Source organism: Rhinopithecus roxellana, chromosome 5 (assembly GCF_007565055.1).
Source record: "Rhinopithecus roxellana isolate Shanxi Qingling chromosome 5, ASM756505v1, whole genome shotgun sequence".
NCBI lineage: Eukaryota > Metazoa > Chordata > Mammalia > Primates > Cercopithecidae > Rhinopithecus > Rhinopithecus roxellana.
In genome coordinates, this window is record NC_044553.1 from 171272834 (window position 1) to 171290664 (window position 17831).

At 39.1% G+C, this 17831-nt stretch overlaps 1 protein-coding gene and 1 pseudogene across 6 annotated transcripts in view; both read right to left on the bottom strand.

Moving 5' to 3' along the window:
* The window catches only part of MAP2K5 (mitogen-activated protein kinase kinase 5), a 268775-nt gene that overhangs the window by 171492 nt on the left and 79452 nt on the right, over positions 1-17831 (bottom strand). For all 6 annotated transcript variants that reach the window (XM_030930285.1, XM_030930283.1, XM_030930282.1 and 3 more), the window contains exon 9: positions 10657-10696. In XM_030930285.1, coding sequence (XP_030786145.1) covers positions 10657-10696 — 40 coding nt within the window. The remainder of the gene's footprint in view (positions 1-10656; positions 10697-17831) is intronic.
* Positions 12284-13803, bottom strand: LOC104662584 (annotated as a pseudogene).

The window sequence follows — 17831 nt, forward strand, 5'->3', positions numbered from 1 at the left end:
GTGATGTGGGATTTAACTAAAGTCTTTACAACTATAATCCTTCTTTATAAGAAGCTGTTTCTAGACAGAAGAAATAGATTGCTTGATTTCTACAACTGAATTTAAAACGAAAAACATACACCACCAAATAAATAAAAATGCCACACTGACCTAAAATGTAGCAAGGAATACTGTATTTGTGGAGCTAATCCGCTGTACTCTAATTTGTTTTGATCATTGTTGGTATTTGCTTTAGTCTAGAAGAGTGGAGATTCGAAAATGACGAAAAAAACGAATAAAGTAATTTCTGGGAACTTGAGAGGAATAGTAAAACCCTCCTTAAAATAACTCTACTCAAATGCTCTCTATTTTCTGGGAGACTTGGCACTCTGGGTGGAAGGTTAATTCTCCTTCCCCTGGGTATTCTTGTGAGTGAGCTTTAAAACTGCTAAAAATAAACAAATCCAATTCCTTATTTGAAGGCAATGGCGAAAGCATGGCAAAGACTAATTTTCTTTTTGAAGTGCAAGAAAAGTACGGACTTCCTGAGTCTTCATTATTTTTTTTCTCCTTAGGAAGTGCTAAATGTTTCAAACTGGAGAGAATTTGAATATGAAGCATTCCATGGAGAAAGGGTTAAGTGAGAAACTGAAATACCGTAGTGCATTTCCACTGCTCTCCACTACACCTCCAGGACAAATAAGGATGAGTTGTCAAGTTAAATATAAGCAGTCAAGTGACTGAATTATAATTTACTCTGTGCTCAATTTAAATTAGTGTGAGGCTATTAAAATATACAGTATAAATACGGCAATTCATCACAAGCTGTCATGGATGACTTCATTTATTTGTTGGAGTGGCACACACTTCACTAAAGGGAAAGAGAGCAAAACCACAGGTCAAATTAAGCTGCTATTCTGTTTTAATTCACTTATTTAATCTGTGGCAACATAATTGTCTTTTACAGTATGTACAACTCAGAAAGGAAATTTGGGAGGATTATAGCCAGTATACAAATGATTAATCAAATGGTCCATTTAAATGCTAGTTTAAAAGCAGCAGAAACCCAAAGCAGTCAAAGCATGATAATCAGCACATGCAATATACAATGCTAAGAAATTTCCTGTTAGATGGATTTTTCCTACTTAGAAAACAAACAATACTGGGAAATACATTAAATCCTCCAAGCATTACTACTTGAAAGATTTTATAGAATACATTAATGGTATAAAAAGGTTCTGTTTACAAGATGGCTAACAGTATTTTTGTTTTCTGCTCTACTTATCTGCAATTGTCTTGACTACCTACACCAAACAAACACACAAAAAGGTAAAAACACGTTTCATGAATTACATATGGTCATTATGAAATAGTTATCTTTAAAATGTGATTAGCATCATTTTCAAAATGTTTTCTTTGAGGCAGAACATTTTCTAAATTCAATAGTGTAAAATAGAAATTCATGGTACATTATTCTTTCCAAAATTCAACTTCTTTTAAAAATATCTTGTAATATATTCCTACCTCAGAAGTCTAAAAAGGGAAATATTTACAATATGCTTTTTTGTCTAAAAAATAAGAACATTTACAAGCATAACATGAGAAACATTTTGAGTAGGAAAAGTAACAGATTTTCAAGGACTCATCTAATTGTGCCCACAGACATTCAAACTGTGGGTCAAACTGACTACTTTACTTGGAAAATTAAATTTCCCTCATCATTCCATGCAGGCGTCAGACCCTGCAGATGATTCTGTTTGGACAAGGACTGTGATGTGCTGCTCTTCGCAATCCCTCTGTGACACCAGGCAGCCCCGTTTCACAGCTGAGGTCACTGGGAGGTTCAAGTGACATGCTTGAAGTCACACAAAAGTCAGGAGAGGGTCAGGAAAAGATCAAATACGCTTCTAACTCTTAACCTTCCATTTCACCCTTTAATATAAAAAAAAGCTACAAAATATTCTGGGTGAGAGCAATGGTCCATATAAAGAATGCTATGAGATATTTTGTATGTGAGCTGAACCTGCTTTTAAGATGTTACTTTAAAAGATGAATGAACTAAAGAACAAACAGAAGAACAAAAATTTATTCATTCAGTCATTCAACAAATTATGTGTTGAACACTTACTCGTTATGTGTAATACTTTGTACTATACCCTGTACGCAAGGATCTGCAGGAATCACGGAGTAAGGCAAGAAGATAAATAAGATTTGTTTCCTACTTACAAAAAGATTTCAATATAATAGGGGAAATGTACAGGTATACTAATAGCAAAATACAAGGCAGTTGGTGATAACACCCTTAAAAGGCATATGCAGGGAATTCTAGAAAGATTCAAAGAAGAAAATGAGTGAGTGAGAGATAGACCATATGCGACAGGGCTTATTCAGAAAAGTTCAATGGAGGAGCAGGCTTTTCAGCTGATCCTTGAAGGGTGTTAAAGATTTTGATAGGTGGAGATACGGGTGAAAGCATTCTAATTAGAGAGGAATACGTGAATCAAAGTATTGAAGTGAGAAAGTACCTGAGTTCAGATAAGGCAATGAGTTCAACTTAAAAGACACACAGGATTGAAACATGTAAGATAATGCTATAAAACTGACTGATGACATATAGTGGAGGATCTTGAATTCCATCCTCTAAAATCTTTAGTTTATCTGGGAAGTGACGTGAAGCCACTGAAGACTTTTGAGAGGGAAAGAAATGTGACCAGGATGATCCTTGGCAAGGCAAATCTGAGAGCAGTGAGCAGCACCGGCAGGGGGTCACAGGCACTTAGGACAAGACTACCCAGGTTTAAATCCTGGCTCTACTACTTATCAGATGTGGGACCTTGGGCAAGTTATTTAACTTCTTTGTGCCTCAGCTTTTGTAAAATGGGAATCAATAAGAGTTACAAAAGGTTGTTGTGAGTATTAATTTAAAAAATGCATGCAAAATGCTTAGCATTGCATAAATCATCAATAAATGGTAGCTTCTGTTTACTGAGAACAATTCAAAATCTGGTGTACATGTCTGACAAGAAAAAAGCCAAGCATCTGGATTAGAGTGGTGTAAGGAAAGGAAAGGGATATTAGATCTTTATCAGACGCATAGTTTCCAAAAATTTTCTCCCATTCTGTAGGCTGTCTGTTCACCCTGTTTATAATTTCCTTTGCTGTGCAGCTCTTTAGTTTAACTAGATCCCATTTGTCAATTTTTGCCTTTGTTGCAATTGCTTTTGGTATCTTCATCATGAAATCTTTATCCCATTCCTATGTCCGGAATGGTATTTCCTAAGTTGTCTTCCAGGGTTTTCGTACTTTGGGTTTTACATTTAAGTCTTTAATTCATTTTGAGTTAATTTTTGTAATAAAGGGGTATAAGGAAGGGGTCTATAGAAATTTGTAAGAAAAAAACAACCCCATTAAAAAGTGGGCAAAAGGCATAAACAGACACTTTTCAAAAGAAGATATACACGAGGCCAACAATCACATGGAAAAACGTTCAACATCACTGATCATTTGAGAGATGCAAATCAAAATCACAATAAGATACCATCTCACATCAGTCAGAATGGCTATTACTAAAAAGTCAAAAAATAACAGATGCTGGCAAGGTTGTGGAGAAAAACGAATGCTTCTACACTGTTGGAGGGAGTGTAAATTAGTTCAACCATTGTGGAAGACAGTGCATTGATTCCTCAAGACCTAAAAACAGAAATACCATTTGAACCAGCAATCCCATTACTGGGTATATACCCAAAGGAATATAAAGCATTCTGTTATAAAGACACATGCATGCAAATGGTCATTGCAGCACTATTCACAATAGCAAAGACATGGAATCAACCTAAATGCCCATCACTGGTAGACTGGATAAAGAAAATGTGGTACATACACACCATGAAATACTATGCAGTCATAAAAAACAATGAGATAATGTCCTCTGCAGGAACATGGATGGAGCTGGAGGTCATTATCTTTAGCAAACTAACACAAGAACAGGACACCAAATACTGCATGTTCTCATTTATAAGTGGGAGCTAAATTATAAGAACACGTGGACACATAGGGGGAAACACCACACACTGTGGCCTATCAGAGGGTGGAGGGTGAGGCAGGGAGAGGATCAGGAAGAATAATAGGTACTAGGCTTAATACCTGGGTGACAAAATAATCTGTACAACAAACCCCCATGGCACAAGTATACTTATATAACAAACCTGCACATGTACTCCAGAACTTAAAAGTTAAATTAAAAAAAAAGAAAGGAAGAGGTACTAAAACACACACACACGCACACGCACACACATGCGCACACACACGCACACACACAAATCAACAGGCTTCCAGACATTGGACATTAGCCAGAATGGGGCAGTGATGCCTGAAAGATGAAAACAAATGAGACGAACCCTATGATTGCCCAGCTTGCTGACCAGAGAGTTTCCAGGCCCCAGTGCAGGGAGGGGAACCCAGGCAGAGATAAGCCATCTCCCTAAGGTGAGAAGACAAAACTGAGAGTCTGAGGAGGCGAAGGAAGCTAGAGACGCAGAGGGCAGAGAGCTGGCAGAGGGCTTGAGGGAGAGCGCTCCAGAGATCTGCCGAGCGGGTCCTGGAGTCTTCAGCTGAGTAATGAATGATCTGTACACAGATGTCAGGAGATCACCTGAGGCCAGGGAGAGAACCACGAGAAAGGCTCAGAAGAAGCAATCTTCAGATTAATACTGGGCAAGAAAAGTTTGTATTCCCACCAGTCAGTGTGGAAAACCTTGCAATTCCCAAGGCACTGGGTAGAGTACTCAGAAGAGTACTACCTCAGTTGCACAGGGAAAATTAGTTCTAGACTAACCACTGGGCTGGTACTCTCTAATAAAACTTAAAAGGAAGCCTTGAAAGAACCAAATTATTTAAAAGTCACTAAATAATATCTCTGTATTAGTCAGGGTTCTCTAGAGGGACAGAACTAATAGGATAGATGTATATATGAAGGGGAATTTATTAAGGAGTATTGACTCACAGGATCACAAGGTAAAGTCCCATAATAGGCCATCTGTAAGTTGAGGAGCAAGGAAGCCAGTCCAAGTCTCAAAACCTCAAAAGTAGGGAAGCCAACTTCAGTCTATGGCTGAAGGCCTGAGAGCCCCTGGCAAATCACTGGTGTGGGTCCACCAAAAGTGCAAAAGCTGAAGAACTTGGGAGTCTGATGTTTGAGGGCAGGAAGTATCCAGCATGGAAAAAGATGAAGGCAAGAAGACTCAGCAAGTCAAGTCCTTCCAACTTCTGCCTGCTTTTATCCTAGCCACACTGGCAGCTGATTAGATGGTGCCCACCCAGATTGTAGGTAGGTCTGCCTCTCCCAGCCCACTGACTCAAATGTTAATCTCTTATGTTAACACTAACTCAAATGTTAATCTCTGTGAATGTAAACACCTTCACAGACACACCCAGAAACAATACTTTGCATCCTTCAATCCAATCAAGTTAACACTCAATATTAACCATCACAATCTCAGAATAAAGTTCAAAAATATTTAAAGCAGAGCAAAAATATCCAGCACCCATGCCACATGTCTGGTATCCAATAAAAAAATTATAAGGCATGACTGCTCTGCCTAAGCAGAGTAGCCCATTCTTTTATGCCTTTACTTTCTTAATAAACTTACTTTCACTTAAAAAAAAATTATAAGGTATGAAAAAAAAAGCAAAAAATACAACCCAAAGTGAGAAGAAAAGGAATCAGTCAAAACTGATCCAGATATGACACATATGATGGAATAAGTAGATAAGAAAGCAGAGGAGGCCAGGTGCCCTGGCTCACACCTATAATCCCAGAACTTTGACAGGTGGAGGCCGGTGGATTGCTTGAGCCCATGAATTCGAGACAAGTCCGGGCAACGTGGCAAAACCCCATCTTTATTTATAAAAATAAAAAAAAAAGAAAGCAGAAGAAATTTTGAACATGTTAAGCAGAGACATTAAAGATGTAAACACCAGCTTAACACCAGTGATAAAGAAAAAATCTTGAAAGCAGCCAGAAATAAAGCCAATTCTAATGTACAGAGAAACAAATATTTAAAATGGCAGTAAACTTCTCACTGGAAAGAAAGAAAACAGTGAAACGAAATCTTTAAAAAACTGAAAGAAAACCACAGTCAACCTAGAATTCTGCATCCAGCAAAAATTAAAATACCTTCCAAAAATGAAAGTGAAATATAGATTTTGAGACATACAAAAGCTGAAAGAATACCAAAAGACCTACACTATATGAAATGTAAAGGAAGAAATCATTCAGACAGAAGGAAAATAATATACATGGAAATCTGAACCACACAAATGAATGAAGAGCACTGGAATTGGTAAATACATGAATAAAAATAAAATACTATTTTTCTCACTTTTTAAATGTCTTTAAAAGATAAATATCTAAAGCAAAAGCAGTGACAATCTATTTTGGGGTTTACAGCATATGATGATGTAAAATGCATGACAATAAAACAAAGGCTGGAATGAGGGAAATGAAAATACACCATTGTAAGATTTCTAAACTATAAAGTGGTACAATACTATTTACATAGGGAGACTATGTTAAGTTATGAATTCTAAAGCCATCACTTAAAAAGGGGGGCATACAGGCAGAACAAATAGAAAACAAAGAGCAAAGTGACAGATTTGAATCCAACCATATCAATAATCATATGAAATGTAAATAGTCGCAATCCACTCACTTAAAAAGCAAAGATCATCCAACTGGATTAAAAAATAAGACCCAACTATATGCTGCCTACATGAAATACATTTCAAAAATAATGACACAATAGGTTAAAAGTAAAAAAAAAATATCATGCTAACACTAGTCAAAATAAAGCCTATAATTTAATATCAGACTATAAATTTCAGAGCAAAGAATATGATCATGGACAAAAGTTACTTCATAATGTCAGTGAGGCCAATTCATCAAGAGGACCTAACAACCATAAATGAACCTAAGAATATATCTTCAAAAACATTAAGTAAAAAATAACAGAACTGTAGGCCATAATTATTGTTGAGTATTTCAACACCCCTCTTTCAATAACTGATAGAACAACTAGATAAAAATCAGCAAAGATATAGAAGAGTTGAATAACACTATCAGTTAACTTGATCTAATTGACATTATACAATACCCTATACAGTGGATGATACATTCTTTTTTTTTTTTTTTTTTTTTTGAGATGAGGTCTTACTCTGTCACTCAGACTAGAATGCAGTGGTGCAATCATGGCTCACTGCAGTCTCAACTTCTTGGCTCAGCAATCCTCCCACCTTAGCCTCCTAAGTAGCTGGGACTACAGGCACACACCACCATGCCCAGCTAATTTATTTTTTATTTTTTATTTTTTGTTTTTTGTAGAGATAGGGTTTTGTCATGTTGCCCAGGCTGGTCTCATACTCCTGAGTTCAAGTCATCTACCTACCTCAGCCTCCCAAAGTGCTGGGATTACAGCCACAAGCAGGTTATACATTCTTTTCATGTTTACAAGGACTGTTTACCAAAATAGATCATATTCTGAGCCATAAGTCTCAACAAATTTAACATAATTCAAGTCATAGGAAGGGTGCTCTGTAACCACAATGGAATTAAGTTAGAAATCAGTAATAGAAAGATGGAACATCTCCAAATATTTGGAAACAAAATAACACACTTCTAAGAATTAAAAATTCTGCCTGTTTTGAAGAAATGGTAAATCTCTTTTTCTTAGATTATGACTTATTATACAAGTTACATAAGTTTTTGCCTAAACGACCAACAAGCTCAGGGCTACACAAGCGTTTAATCACAATAATCCTATCTGCTCTTAAATCATCCATTCATTCGACTCAGTATGAGTATCTACTATATTTTATAGAATCTAGAGATACAAAGTGAATACAGTACAGTTCTTGTCGTAAAGCCCAGTTTAATGGTCAGGTCTAGTGAACAGTACATTTGTCAATCTCAACTATTTTCATTTACTGACAGTCTCTACTTTCCTAACAGCCATTCTGTAAATATGTCCTTTCTTTAAAATTGCTTTTAATCCTTTCAGAAAAAGCTGTTGGCCCCTTGCCACACCCAACTAATGCATAATAATTTTAATATTAGTCTATATAAACATAATTCAAAATGTATCAAATTATGAAAAATGTATAATGTACTTGGCAAGGCCAAATAATGATAGATTTCTTGATGATTTATAACACTGTTCCCCTCTCCTGGATTAAATAACCTAGAGTTGACTATCTTTAAATATATCATCAGCAACAATCTAAGACTTCTGACAAAAAAGGAACAAAAAAGTAACTCAACGGATGGGAAAATAGTGCTCAAGTTTTAGTGAAAGTATTCTCTTAGTGAAAAGGGAGCTCAGGAGGTACAGAAAAGTTAATCCAATGCCAAGGCACACAACAGAGCTACACACTCAGTGAGCACCAAGGTGGTACGACCGAGCCACACTCAGTGAGCGCCGAGGTAGTACGACAGGGCCGCGTTCAGTGAGCACCGAGGTAGTATGACAGAGCTGCATTCAGTGACCTGAGCGCCTTTGTAAAATGTGGGGGCTGTAACCTGTGATCTCCAAGGTCTCTTCCAGTTCTACAATTCTATGGACCTATATGGCTGAATTGTCAAAGAAAATATCTCAGAGGAAACTCTGTTGTACCCCCTCACAAGTTATTTAACTTATTAAAACTAAACTTGATAAGGCCACATAACACATTCTAGGTGCTGTACTAGATGTGACATGGAAGAAGAACTCTGGATTTCATCAGCAGTCAGAGGCTCTGAGTCTTAGTTTCGGTTTCAACTTACTAAAAGGTATAAGCAATTCTAATGTAATTGCTCTGATTCTTAGTTTCCTAGATGAGAAAAAAGATGCAGAAATATATGCTATGCAACTGTTAGAGAAAGAGACCAATTTCTCACTGTGGATAGCTAAAAAGGCGTCTTGGAGACAAACCATGAAAAGATAGATGGACATCAGAGGGATGAGCAATGTTAGTAAGTTGTATAAAAGCTGCATGGTGTAACAGAGATGGGCTTTGGAGGCAGATGAACATTTTACAACCTGGCCTTATCCCTTCCAACTCTGTGATCTTTGACAATTCAGCTTTCTAAGTTTCAGTCTCCTAATCTAAAATAGACAGGCTTACTATGTAATTTAAAGGATTAAATATAATAGTTATAAAACACCTAGCATAGCTGGGTGTGGTGGCTCATGCCTATAATCCCAGGACTTCGGGAGGCTGAGACAGGAGGATCACTTAAGCCCAGGAGTTCGCGACCAGCCTGGGAAACACAGTGAGATCCCATCTCTACAAAATATAAAGAAAATGAGCCAGACATGGTGATGCACACCTGTGGTCCAACTACTCAAGGGACTGAGGTAGGAGGATCTCTTGGATGTGGGAGGTGGAGGGTGTAATGAGCCTAGATCATGCCACTGCACTCTACCCTGGATGACAGAGCAAGACCCTGTCTCAGTCAAAAATAAATAAATAAATAAATAAATAATTTAAAAATCTAGCATAATACTCAAAAAATAAAAACTTTAATTACCAAAGGCCTGGAGACTGGAGATAAAGGGCATGACAGGAAGTAACAGATTGGTAAAGCAGAGGGCATGTTTATAAAGGTAGGTGGGTGCCAATATGTAGAGGGCCTGAACAATTTGTGGGGAAGGTCGGGCGCAAGGCAGGCCTGACCAGTTTGTTAGCTAACAGCCCAGAATTGGAAATGGGGTTCTGTGGGGTTAGGACTTCATTAGCAAAGGCTTCAGTCGTAAGTGCAATTCAAGACAGAGTCTATTAAGGAAATCTGAGATTTAAAATAATGGGAAGATCAAGCACCAGCAGTGGCAGAGATTAAATCCAAAGTGGCATGGCAGGACTGGGATGCTGAAGTTTGGCAGAGATGAAGTGTGAATTACGAACTGCATGGGAACAAGTGAGGAGCATCCTAGGTAACTGCCTGGAACGTCCCTGAATTGTATGTAGCCTGACTCTATTGGCAGGTGTGGTGCTTGGGTATTTCAGTATGCTGAAGGAGTCACAAGCAAAGCAGACATCTTAGGCTTTATGTTGTACATGATTGAGGAAGGCAGTTAGCAAGACACGGTCAGATCTGTGATTTAACTTCTCAAATCTATGGCAGAGTAAAAGGTGCATAGGAAAAGAAAAGACCGAAAGTACAGTGAGGAAGTTATTTCAAAAGTCCAGGCAGGAGGTAATGTGAGCCCGATCCAAGACCACGGTAATGAGGATGGGAATAGAAAGAAAGTAGCAAATGGATATATTTCAGGGAAAAATTCTAACAGGATACAGCAATTCACAGGATGTAGCATATTTAAAGAAGGAAAAGGAATACATTACTAGTAAGGTTTTGAGCTGCATGACAAGGAAGATGGTGATGCCACTTAGCGGGGGACACAGAAAGAAGTCTTCTCTTCTTGGCAAGAAGAATCACAATACACGGAGTTTACAACTGACTATCTTAAGGCATACTTAAAAGATCTTCAGGTGCCTGAATGTCACCAGAGGGCCACAGCTTCCCCTACCCACCATCTAAACTTTAAACCATTTCATCTCCTCTTTGACAATATCTGTGACTCAAGCTAACAGAGGAAAGGAAAGAGGTGAACATCAAGAATTTCATAAAATGTATCCAGTACTTACCTTTACAGCTAATATTTTCCCACTTGGGACATGATATGCTCTATGGGAAGAAAAAAAACCAAAATCATTTGGGATCACTAAACAACCTATAAAATGATTAAAGACATAAATGTAAATCCAAACATTTCTGCAGCAATGGGATGCGTGGTACTTTCAAAGAACACTAACAACAGTAGTAATTTACATTTATATGGAGCTTAATGGTTTACGAAGTGATTTACTACACATTACCTTAAAATAACTCTCTGAGGTAATGCTGATACATTATTATCCTCCTTTTATAGATGAGAATTCTGAAGCACAGAGAAGTTAAACAGTTTGCCCAATGGCACAAAGTAACTAGTGGCAGAATGAGACCTCAAACCTAGGTCTTTTGGCTCCAGATCCCTTATGACTGTCACTGTGTGTGTAGGTTCTCTATGTTAAGCAGTATACAGACCCATTTTGCTTTCTTTTTTTTTTTTTCAATTTTTTTGCTTGTCTTTTTGCCCATTTTTTTTTCAGTTACACATGCAGATAAACTATATCTTAACAGTTCATCAAAACAAGCTCAAAGGAAGAGATACAGTGAAATAACTACAACTTAAGAAATATAAGTGTATTCATTTATGAAAAAGAACGAGAATAGGGTTTACAGAAATAAAATACCATTACTATCCATCAAGACCTTTTGTGTTTATCTGATTGAGTGACTGACTGATTCAGACAGGGGCTCTCTCTGACACCCAGGCTGGAACACAGTGGTGTAATCACAGATCACTGCAGCCTCAAACTCCTCAGCTCAAGCGATCCTCTCACTTCAGCCTCCTGAGTAGCTAGGACTATAGGCATGTGCCACCATGCCCAGCTACTTTTTAATTTTTTTTGTAGAGACAGAGTCTCTGGATGTTGCCCAGGCTGGCCTAGAACTGCCGACCCCAAGTGATGCTCCCACCTCAGTCTCCCCAAGTGCTAGGATTACAGGAGTGAGCCACCATACCTTTTATGTTTAAATGAAATGTGGCCTTTACACATATACTGTGGGGACTAGATATTCTGAACATTATTTAGAAACCATCTGCAACACACTTTTATACAATAAAAATTTCAAAATAAACCACATAACATAAACAAGTATTGTTATTGTAAGCCCATGAAAATATTAATATAAGGAAGCAAGTTAGTTTCGAAGAACTAAAAATCTTGCCCTGTAGAGGATTTTATACACTAGCTAAGATCAAACGGCTCTTCCTCTCATCTGGTGTTAAGATGGGAATGGCATAGGGAAAATCGGGAACAGAAGTTAGTGCCTCAGGAATTCCTCACCTTCACCTGCCCAGTTGTAAAACATATTTAATGAGCCCCCAAACTTCCCCTTTCTTAAAACAAAAATAAAACCAAAATTTACATAATCCACTACTGCCAACATGGAAACGTCATTTTCTGCTGTTCTGCAGAAATATTGGTTGCTCTGACAATTTTTTTAAGACATTTATTCAGCATCATGATCAGACTATTACATTTAGCAATCAATAGCATGGGTGCAAAAAAAAATCTACATTAAAACACTTTGTTGGAATGCTTTAAACTTTCCACAGAACAGGAACTAAACTAACCTGTTATACAATTAGAAAAATACAGTCCTTGAGTTTTTTGCCCATCCACATGAGTATCTGTCTAAAACATGTTTTCTTCGTAGCAGCTAGGCCCTGCCACCACTGTGCTTGGCTGAGTTCACAAATCTGTTGTGAACCTGTAGCTTCCCTGTCACTTCTCTGGCTCTCCTCTTTTGCTAAGCTTTGTTTCCTGGCGGTAATTAAAATCTTCTGCCACTGCCATAGCTACTACTCCTACTGGAACCGCCATAGCCACCTTGGTTTTGTGGTCGGGCAAAGTATTGGCCTCCACTACCATAGAGGCCAGAGCTTTTGCCTCCAAAGCTTCCCCCCTTCATGGGTCCGAAATTTGAAGACTGATTGTTGAAACTGCCAAAATCATTGTAGTTTCCACAACCTCCAAAATTGCTTCCATCATTAGTAAATCCATTATAGCCATCCCCACTGCCACCTTATTCACCACCACCACCACCACCACAGCTGCCATTAAAGCCACCATGACCACTTGAGTTTCCTCCATGACCAAAGTTGTCATTCCCACTAAAACCACCTCCACAACCACCACCAAAGTTTCCAGAGCCACTTTGACCTCTGTGGCTGGCTGAAGCACTAGCCATCTCTTGCTTTGACAGGGCTTTCCTAACTTCACTGCTGTGGCCATTCACAGTATCGTATTTCTGAATGACAGTCTTATCCATGGAGTCATGGCTATCAAAGGTTATAAAGGCAAAGCCCCTTTTCTTGCCACTGCCTCAGTCAGTCATGATTTCAATTACTTCAATTTTTCCATATTATTCAAAATAATCTCTTAGGTGATAGTCTTCAGTGTTTTTGTTTGTTTGTTTGTTTTTTAGACAGTCTCGCTCTGTTGCCCAGGCTGGAGTGCAATGGCATGATCTTGGCTCACCACAACCTCCACCTCCCAGGTTCAAGCAATGCTCCTGCCTCAGCCTCCCAAGTAGCTGGGATTACAGGTGCCCGCTACCACACCCAGTTAATTTTTGTACTTTTAGTAGAGACAGGGTTTCACCATGTTGGCCAGGCTGGTCTTGAACCCCTGACCTCGTGATCCACCCATCTCAGCCTCCCAAAGTGCTGGGATTACAGGTGTGGGCCACCACGCCCGGCCTTCAGTGTCTTCTTTAACCAACAAATATCTTTTTCACAGTTAAGTGGGCACCGGGTCTTTGAGAATCTCCTCTTGAGACAGCTCTCTTTGCTTCCACAGCTCTTCCAACCACCTTGGGTGGCCTTGCATTCGCGGATGCATCCACCTCCTCCACAGTGGCATATGTGACAAACCCAAAGCCCCTGGAGCGCTTGCTGCTTGGATCTCTCATGACCACACAGTCCGTGAGTGTTCCCCATTGCTCAAAATGGCTCCTCAGGCTCTCATCGGTTGTTTCAAAGTTCAGCCTCCAATGAAGGGCTTCCTCAGTTGTTCAGGCTCTTTAGGAGACTCTGACTTAGACATGACGGCAGGGAGAAGAGAGACTTTAAGGATGTTTCCTCTGCAGTGTCCACAGGCAGAAAGGACTGACAAAATTTTTTAACAGCTTTATTGAGATATAATTTACATATGATAACATTCACTTGTTTTAAGGGTACATTCAATACTTTTTCGTAAATTTATAGAGTTGAACCATCACTGACAAGAGTTTTTGAAGGTGACTGACTTATAGAAATAATTTAGTTATTAAGAGCCTATAGGTATTTATAATATCGTTTACATGTAAAAAGTTACAAATTCAGGCAAGACTAGGAAACTACATATATAAAGCATATGTATATACTTATCCAAATATATGATTGTTATAAGAACTTACTCATTTTGCTTTTCCTACTTGAGTGGACAAAGGTCAAGCCAGTCATGGAAGGTAAACTTAACTTTTATTATATCAGTTAATTAAAAAGAAATTCAAGTATATCTCATTTAAAGGAAAAGCAAGATTACAAAAATCAGGTGATGATTGTTTACTTTACCAAAGAATTATTTAACCTTTGAAAATGTCTAAAGACATTCTCAAATAACAACCTCATTGGTATTTCTAAATACTACTTATAAAACTTTAATCAGGTTGGGCGCAGTGGCTCATGCCTATAATCTCAGCACTTTGGGAAGCCAAAGCAGGAGGATCACTTGAACCCAGGAGATCAAGACCAGTCTGGGCAATGTAGGGAGACCCTGTCTTTAAAAAAATAAAATAATAATTAGCTGGCATCGTGGTGTGTGCCTGTAGTCCTCTATAGTACCCCTGCAGGGACTACAGGGGCTCAGGTAGGAGGGTTGCTTGAGCCCAGGAGGTCAGGCTTCAGTGAGCTATGACCTCACCACTCCACTACAGCCTGGGTGACAGAGTGAGACTCTGTCTCAAAGATATAGAAAATAATAATAAAACTTAATCAATTATTACTTTCTTCAGAGACAGGGTCTTATTCTGTCTCGCAGGCTGGACTGCACTGCTGCGATCTTATTAGTTCATTGTGACCTTGAACTCCTGGGCTCAAGTGATCCTCCCACCTCAGCCTCCCAAACTGCTGGTACTACAGGAGTACACCACCATGCCTGGCTAATTTTTTTTTTTTAAGTTTTTTAAGAGATGAAGTCTTGCTATATTGCCCAAGTTGGTCTCAAACTCCAAGCCTTAAGCGATCCTCCCACCTTGACCTCCCAAAGCACTGGGATTACAGATGTGAGCCACTGTGCCCAGCAAAATAATTTTTTATACTTTGTACAAAATGATACACATTTTATAAGTGGAACCCTATCCCCCATATTATGTTTTTTGTTTGTTTACTTGTTTAAGACGGAGCCTTGCTCTGTCGCCCAGACTAGAGTGAAGCGGTGCAGTCTCGGCTCACTGCATCCTCCGTCCCCCAGGTTCAAACAATTCTCCTACCTTAGCCTCTCAAGGAGCTGGAATTAAGGCGCCCACCACCATGCCTGGGTAATTTTTTTGCATTTTTAATAGAGACAGGGTTTCACCACGTTGGCCAGGCTGGTCTCAAACTTCTGACCTCAGGTGATCTACCAGCCTCCCAAAGTGCTGAGATTACTAACAGGGGTGAGCAACCACACCTGGCCTGAAATGTGATTTAAAGGAAATTAGTAAGTTTATTCCATGTAAATACAAGTAATATAATATGTAAGAATTTGTGATATATTATTTTTCCCCTTCTACATCACAGATTCTTCCAATTCCAACTTTTAAAAATATTGTATATTAGAATCACTAACCAAGAATTGAAATATAAAGACAAATAATTAAATATATACACAAGGATTCAAAAGTTGTAAAAAGATCAGTGTTGTTACTTTGAATAAGCAACACCTGGATGTTTGAGACCAGCAAGAGCAATAAAAAAATGATTAGCAGATAGTCTGATATACATACCATACTGGACAGTTTGGCAACTTAATGAGCTTGTCAAGAAAGCCGATCTCTTTTCTAAAAGAAAGGTCTCCTATTTCCAAGTGAATTAAAAGGAGAGGCTTGATAATTTAATTATGATGCACGCTAATTCATCCGTGGAAGTTTGGGTTCGATTTCGAGCAATAAAGATGCTATGTGGTTTGGTTTACAGTACAATGACAGTACCAATTTAACATTTAATCATCAAGGAGAAGTGGATGACAAAAGGCAATGCCAGGCATGAGTCGAGTGTGTCCCTTAACTTTGCAAATGGTATTTACTTAGAGAAAAGGAATTTGTTTACTTTCAACAGATACTGCATCTCAATTGTCTTGACCTTCCTCAACAAATTAATTGTAAAGTGATTAATGAAGTTTGAATGGAGGCTCTGGTTACACCAAAAGACAACTATACACCTCTGCAATGTTTTAATTAACAGCTAACACTTCAAATTAGTTTGTTGTTGCCACAGTAATTACCTGTTCCAATGACTGCATGGAGGAAGCATTTTTACGAGATATTTTTAGTGCTTGGTCCTTCAGTGTTCCATTTTGTTTGTGACCAGCACAGGCCTTCTTGGAACAGTCCCAGCTCTTAAAATTGAGCACACACACATACACTTTGCCATGGCAAAAGTTAGTAGCCTGGTGTAAGTTTTTCATATATTTAAAATAACAAAGAGCCCAGTACAAGAGAATACTTACTATCCATACTATTTATTTTATTTTATTTTATTTATTTTATTTTATTTTATTTTAATTTTTGAGACAGAGTTTCACTCTGTCGCCCAGGCTGGAGTACCATGGAGCGATCTCAGCTCACTGCAACCTCCGCCTCCCGGGTTCAAGCAATTCTCTGCCTCCGCTTACCAAGTAGTTGGGAGCCACCACCACGCCCAGCTAAGTTTTGTATTTTTAGTAGAGAGGGGATTTCACCGTCCTGGCCAGAGTGGTCTTGAACTCCTGACCTCATGATCCACCCTCCTCGGCCTCCCAAAGTGCTGGGATTACAGACGTGAGCCACTGCGCCCGGCCCCATACTCTCTTATTTCATTTGTAACAATAGGTTCTAGATGCTGCCAGACAAAGAAGTTGGTCTTAACTTTTAAACTTGGTATAGAATTAGATAATTTATTGAGCTAGTAGAAAATACAGAAAATTATGTAACCTAATCCCCTTCTTTCATAGCAGAAGCACCCCACCCAAAAGCCAGGTTATATAACTTATCCAAGCTCACACAGCCAGTGGCAAAGCCAAGACTGGAGACACAACAGAATATGCGTATTTTAGGACCTAAAGGAAATAGACAGTGATGTTTGGCTGGGCACAGTGGCTCATGCCTGTAATCCCAGCACTTTGGGAGGCCGAGGCAGGTGGATCACCTGAGGTCAGGAGTTCGAGACCAGCCTGGCCAACATAGTGAAACCCCGTCTCCACTAAAAATACAAAAAATTAGCCGGGCCTGGTGGCGGATACCTGTAATCCCAGCTACTCGAGAGGCTGAGGCAGGAGAATCGCTTGAACCCAGGAAGCAGAGGGTGCAGCGAGCCGAGATTGCACCACTGTACTCCAGCCTGGGCAATAAGAGCGAAATTCTGACACACACACACACACACACACACACAGACACACACACACACACACAGACACACAATAGATGGTGATGTTTAATTTTTTTACCTGTACTCTAGGGCAGGGAAACACATAATCCAAAATTTACAAAGGTACTGACCTGTTTCAATCAGGCAAAGGACCATTATATCCAAATTGCTCCAGGTAAGGAAGCATTCTGCAATCACTGCCAATCTATCCTGGGAGGCACAGGAGCAAAGGGGGTGGGCTCTGAAGTCACTGACAGCTCGAATCCCAGCTCTGCCACTTCTTAAACAAGGATTTCATCATCTGGCCTCTGGTTACCTCACTGATCTCTGCTTCCACCAGTCTCCCTTATGTACAATACTCAACTGTTCCACCAGACGTGCTCCTGCCTCAGGGCCTCTACACCTACTCCTGAGGGCTGGGCCGCTTTCTCTAATACATACCTGGCTTGCTCCATTGCTTCCTTCAGTCCTATATTGTTCCTTTGTCTTTCCTACATAAAACAGCACACTCTCCCTTCATCTTCTTTTTTTTCTTTTTTCTTTTCTTTTTTTTTTTGAGGCGGAGTC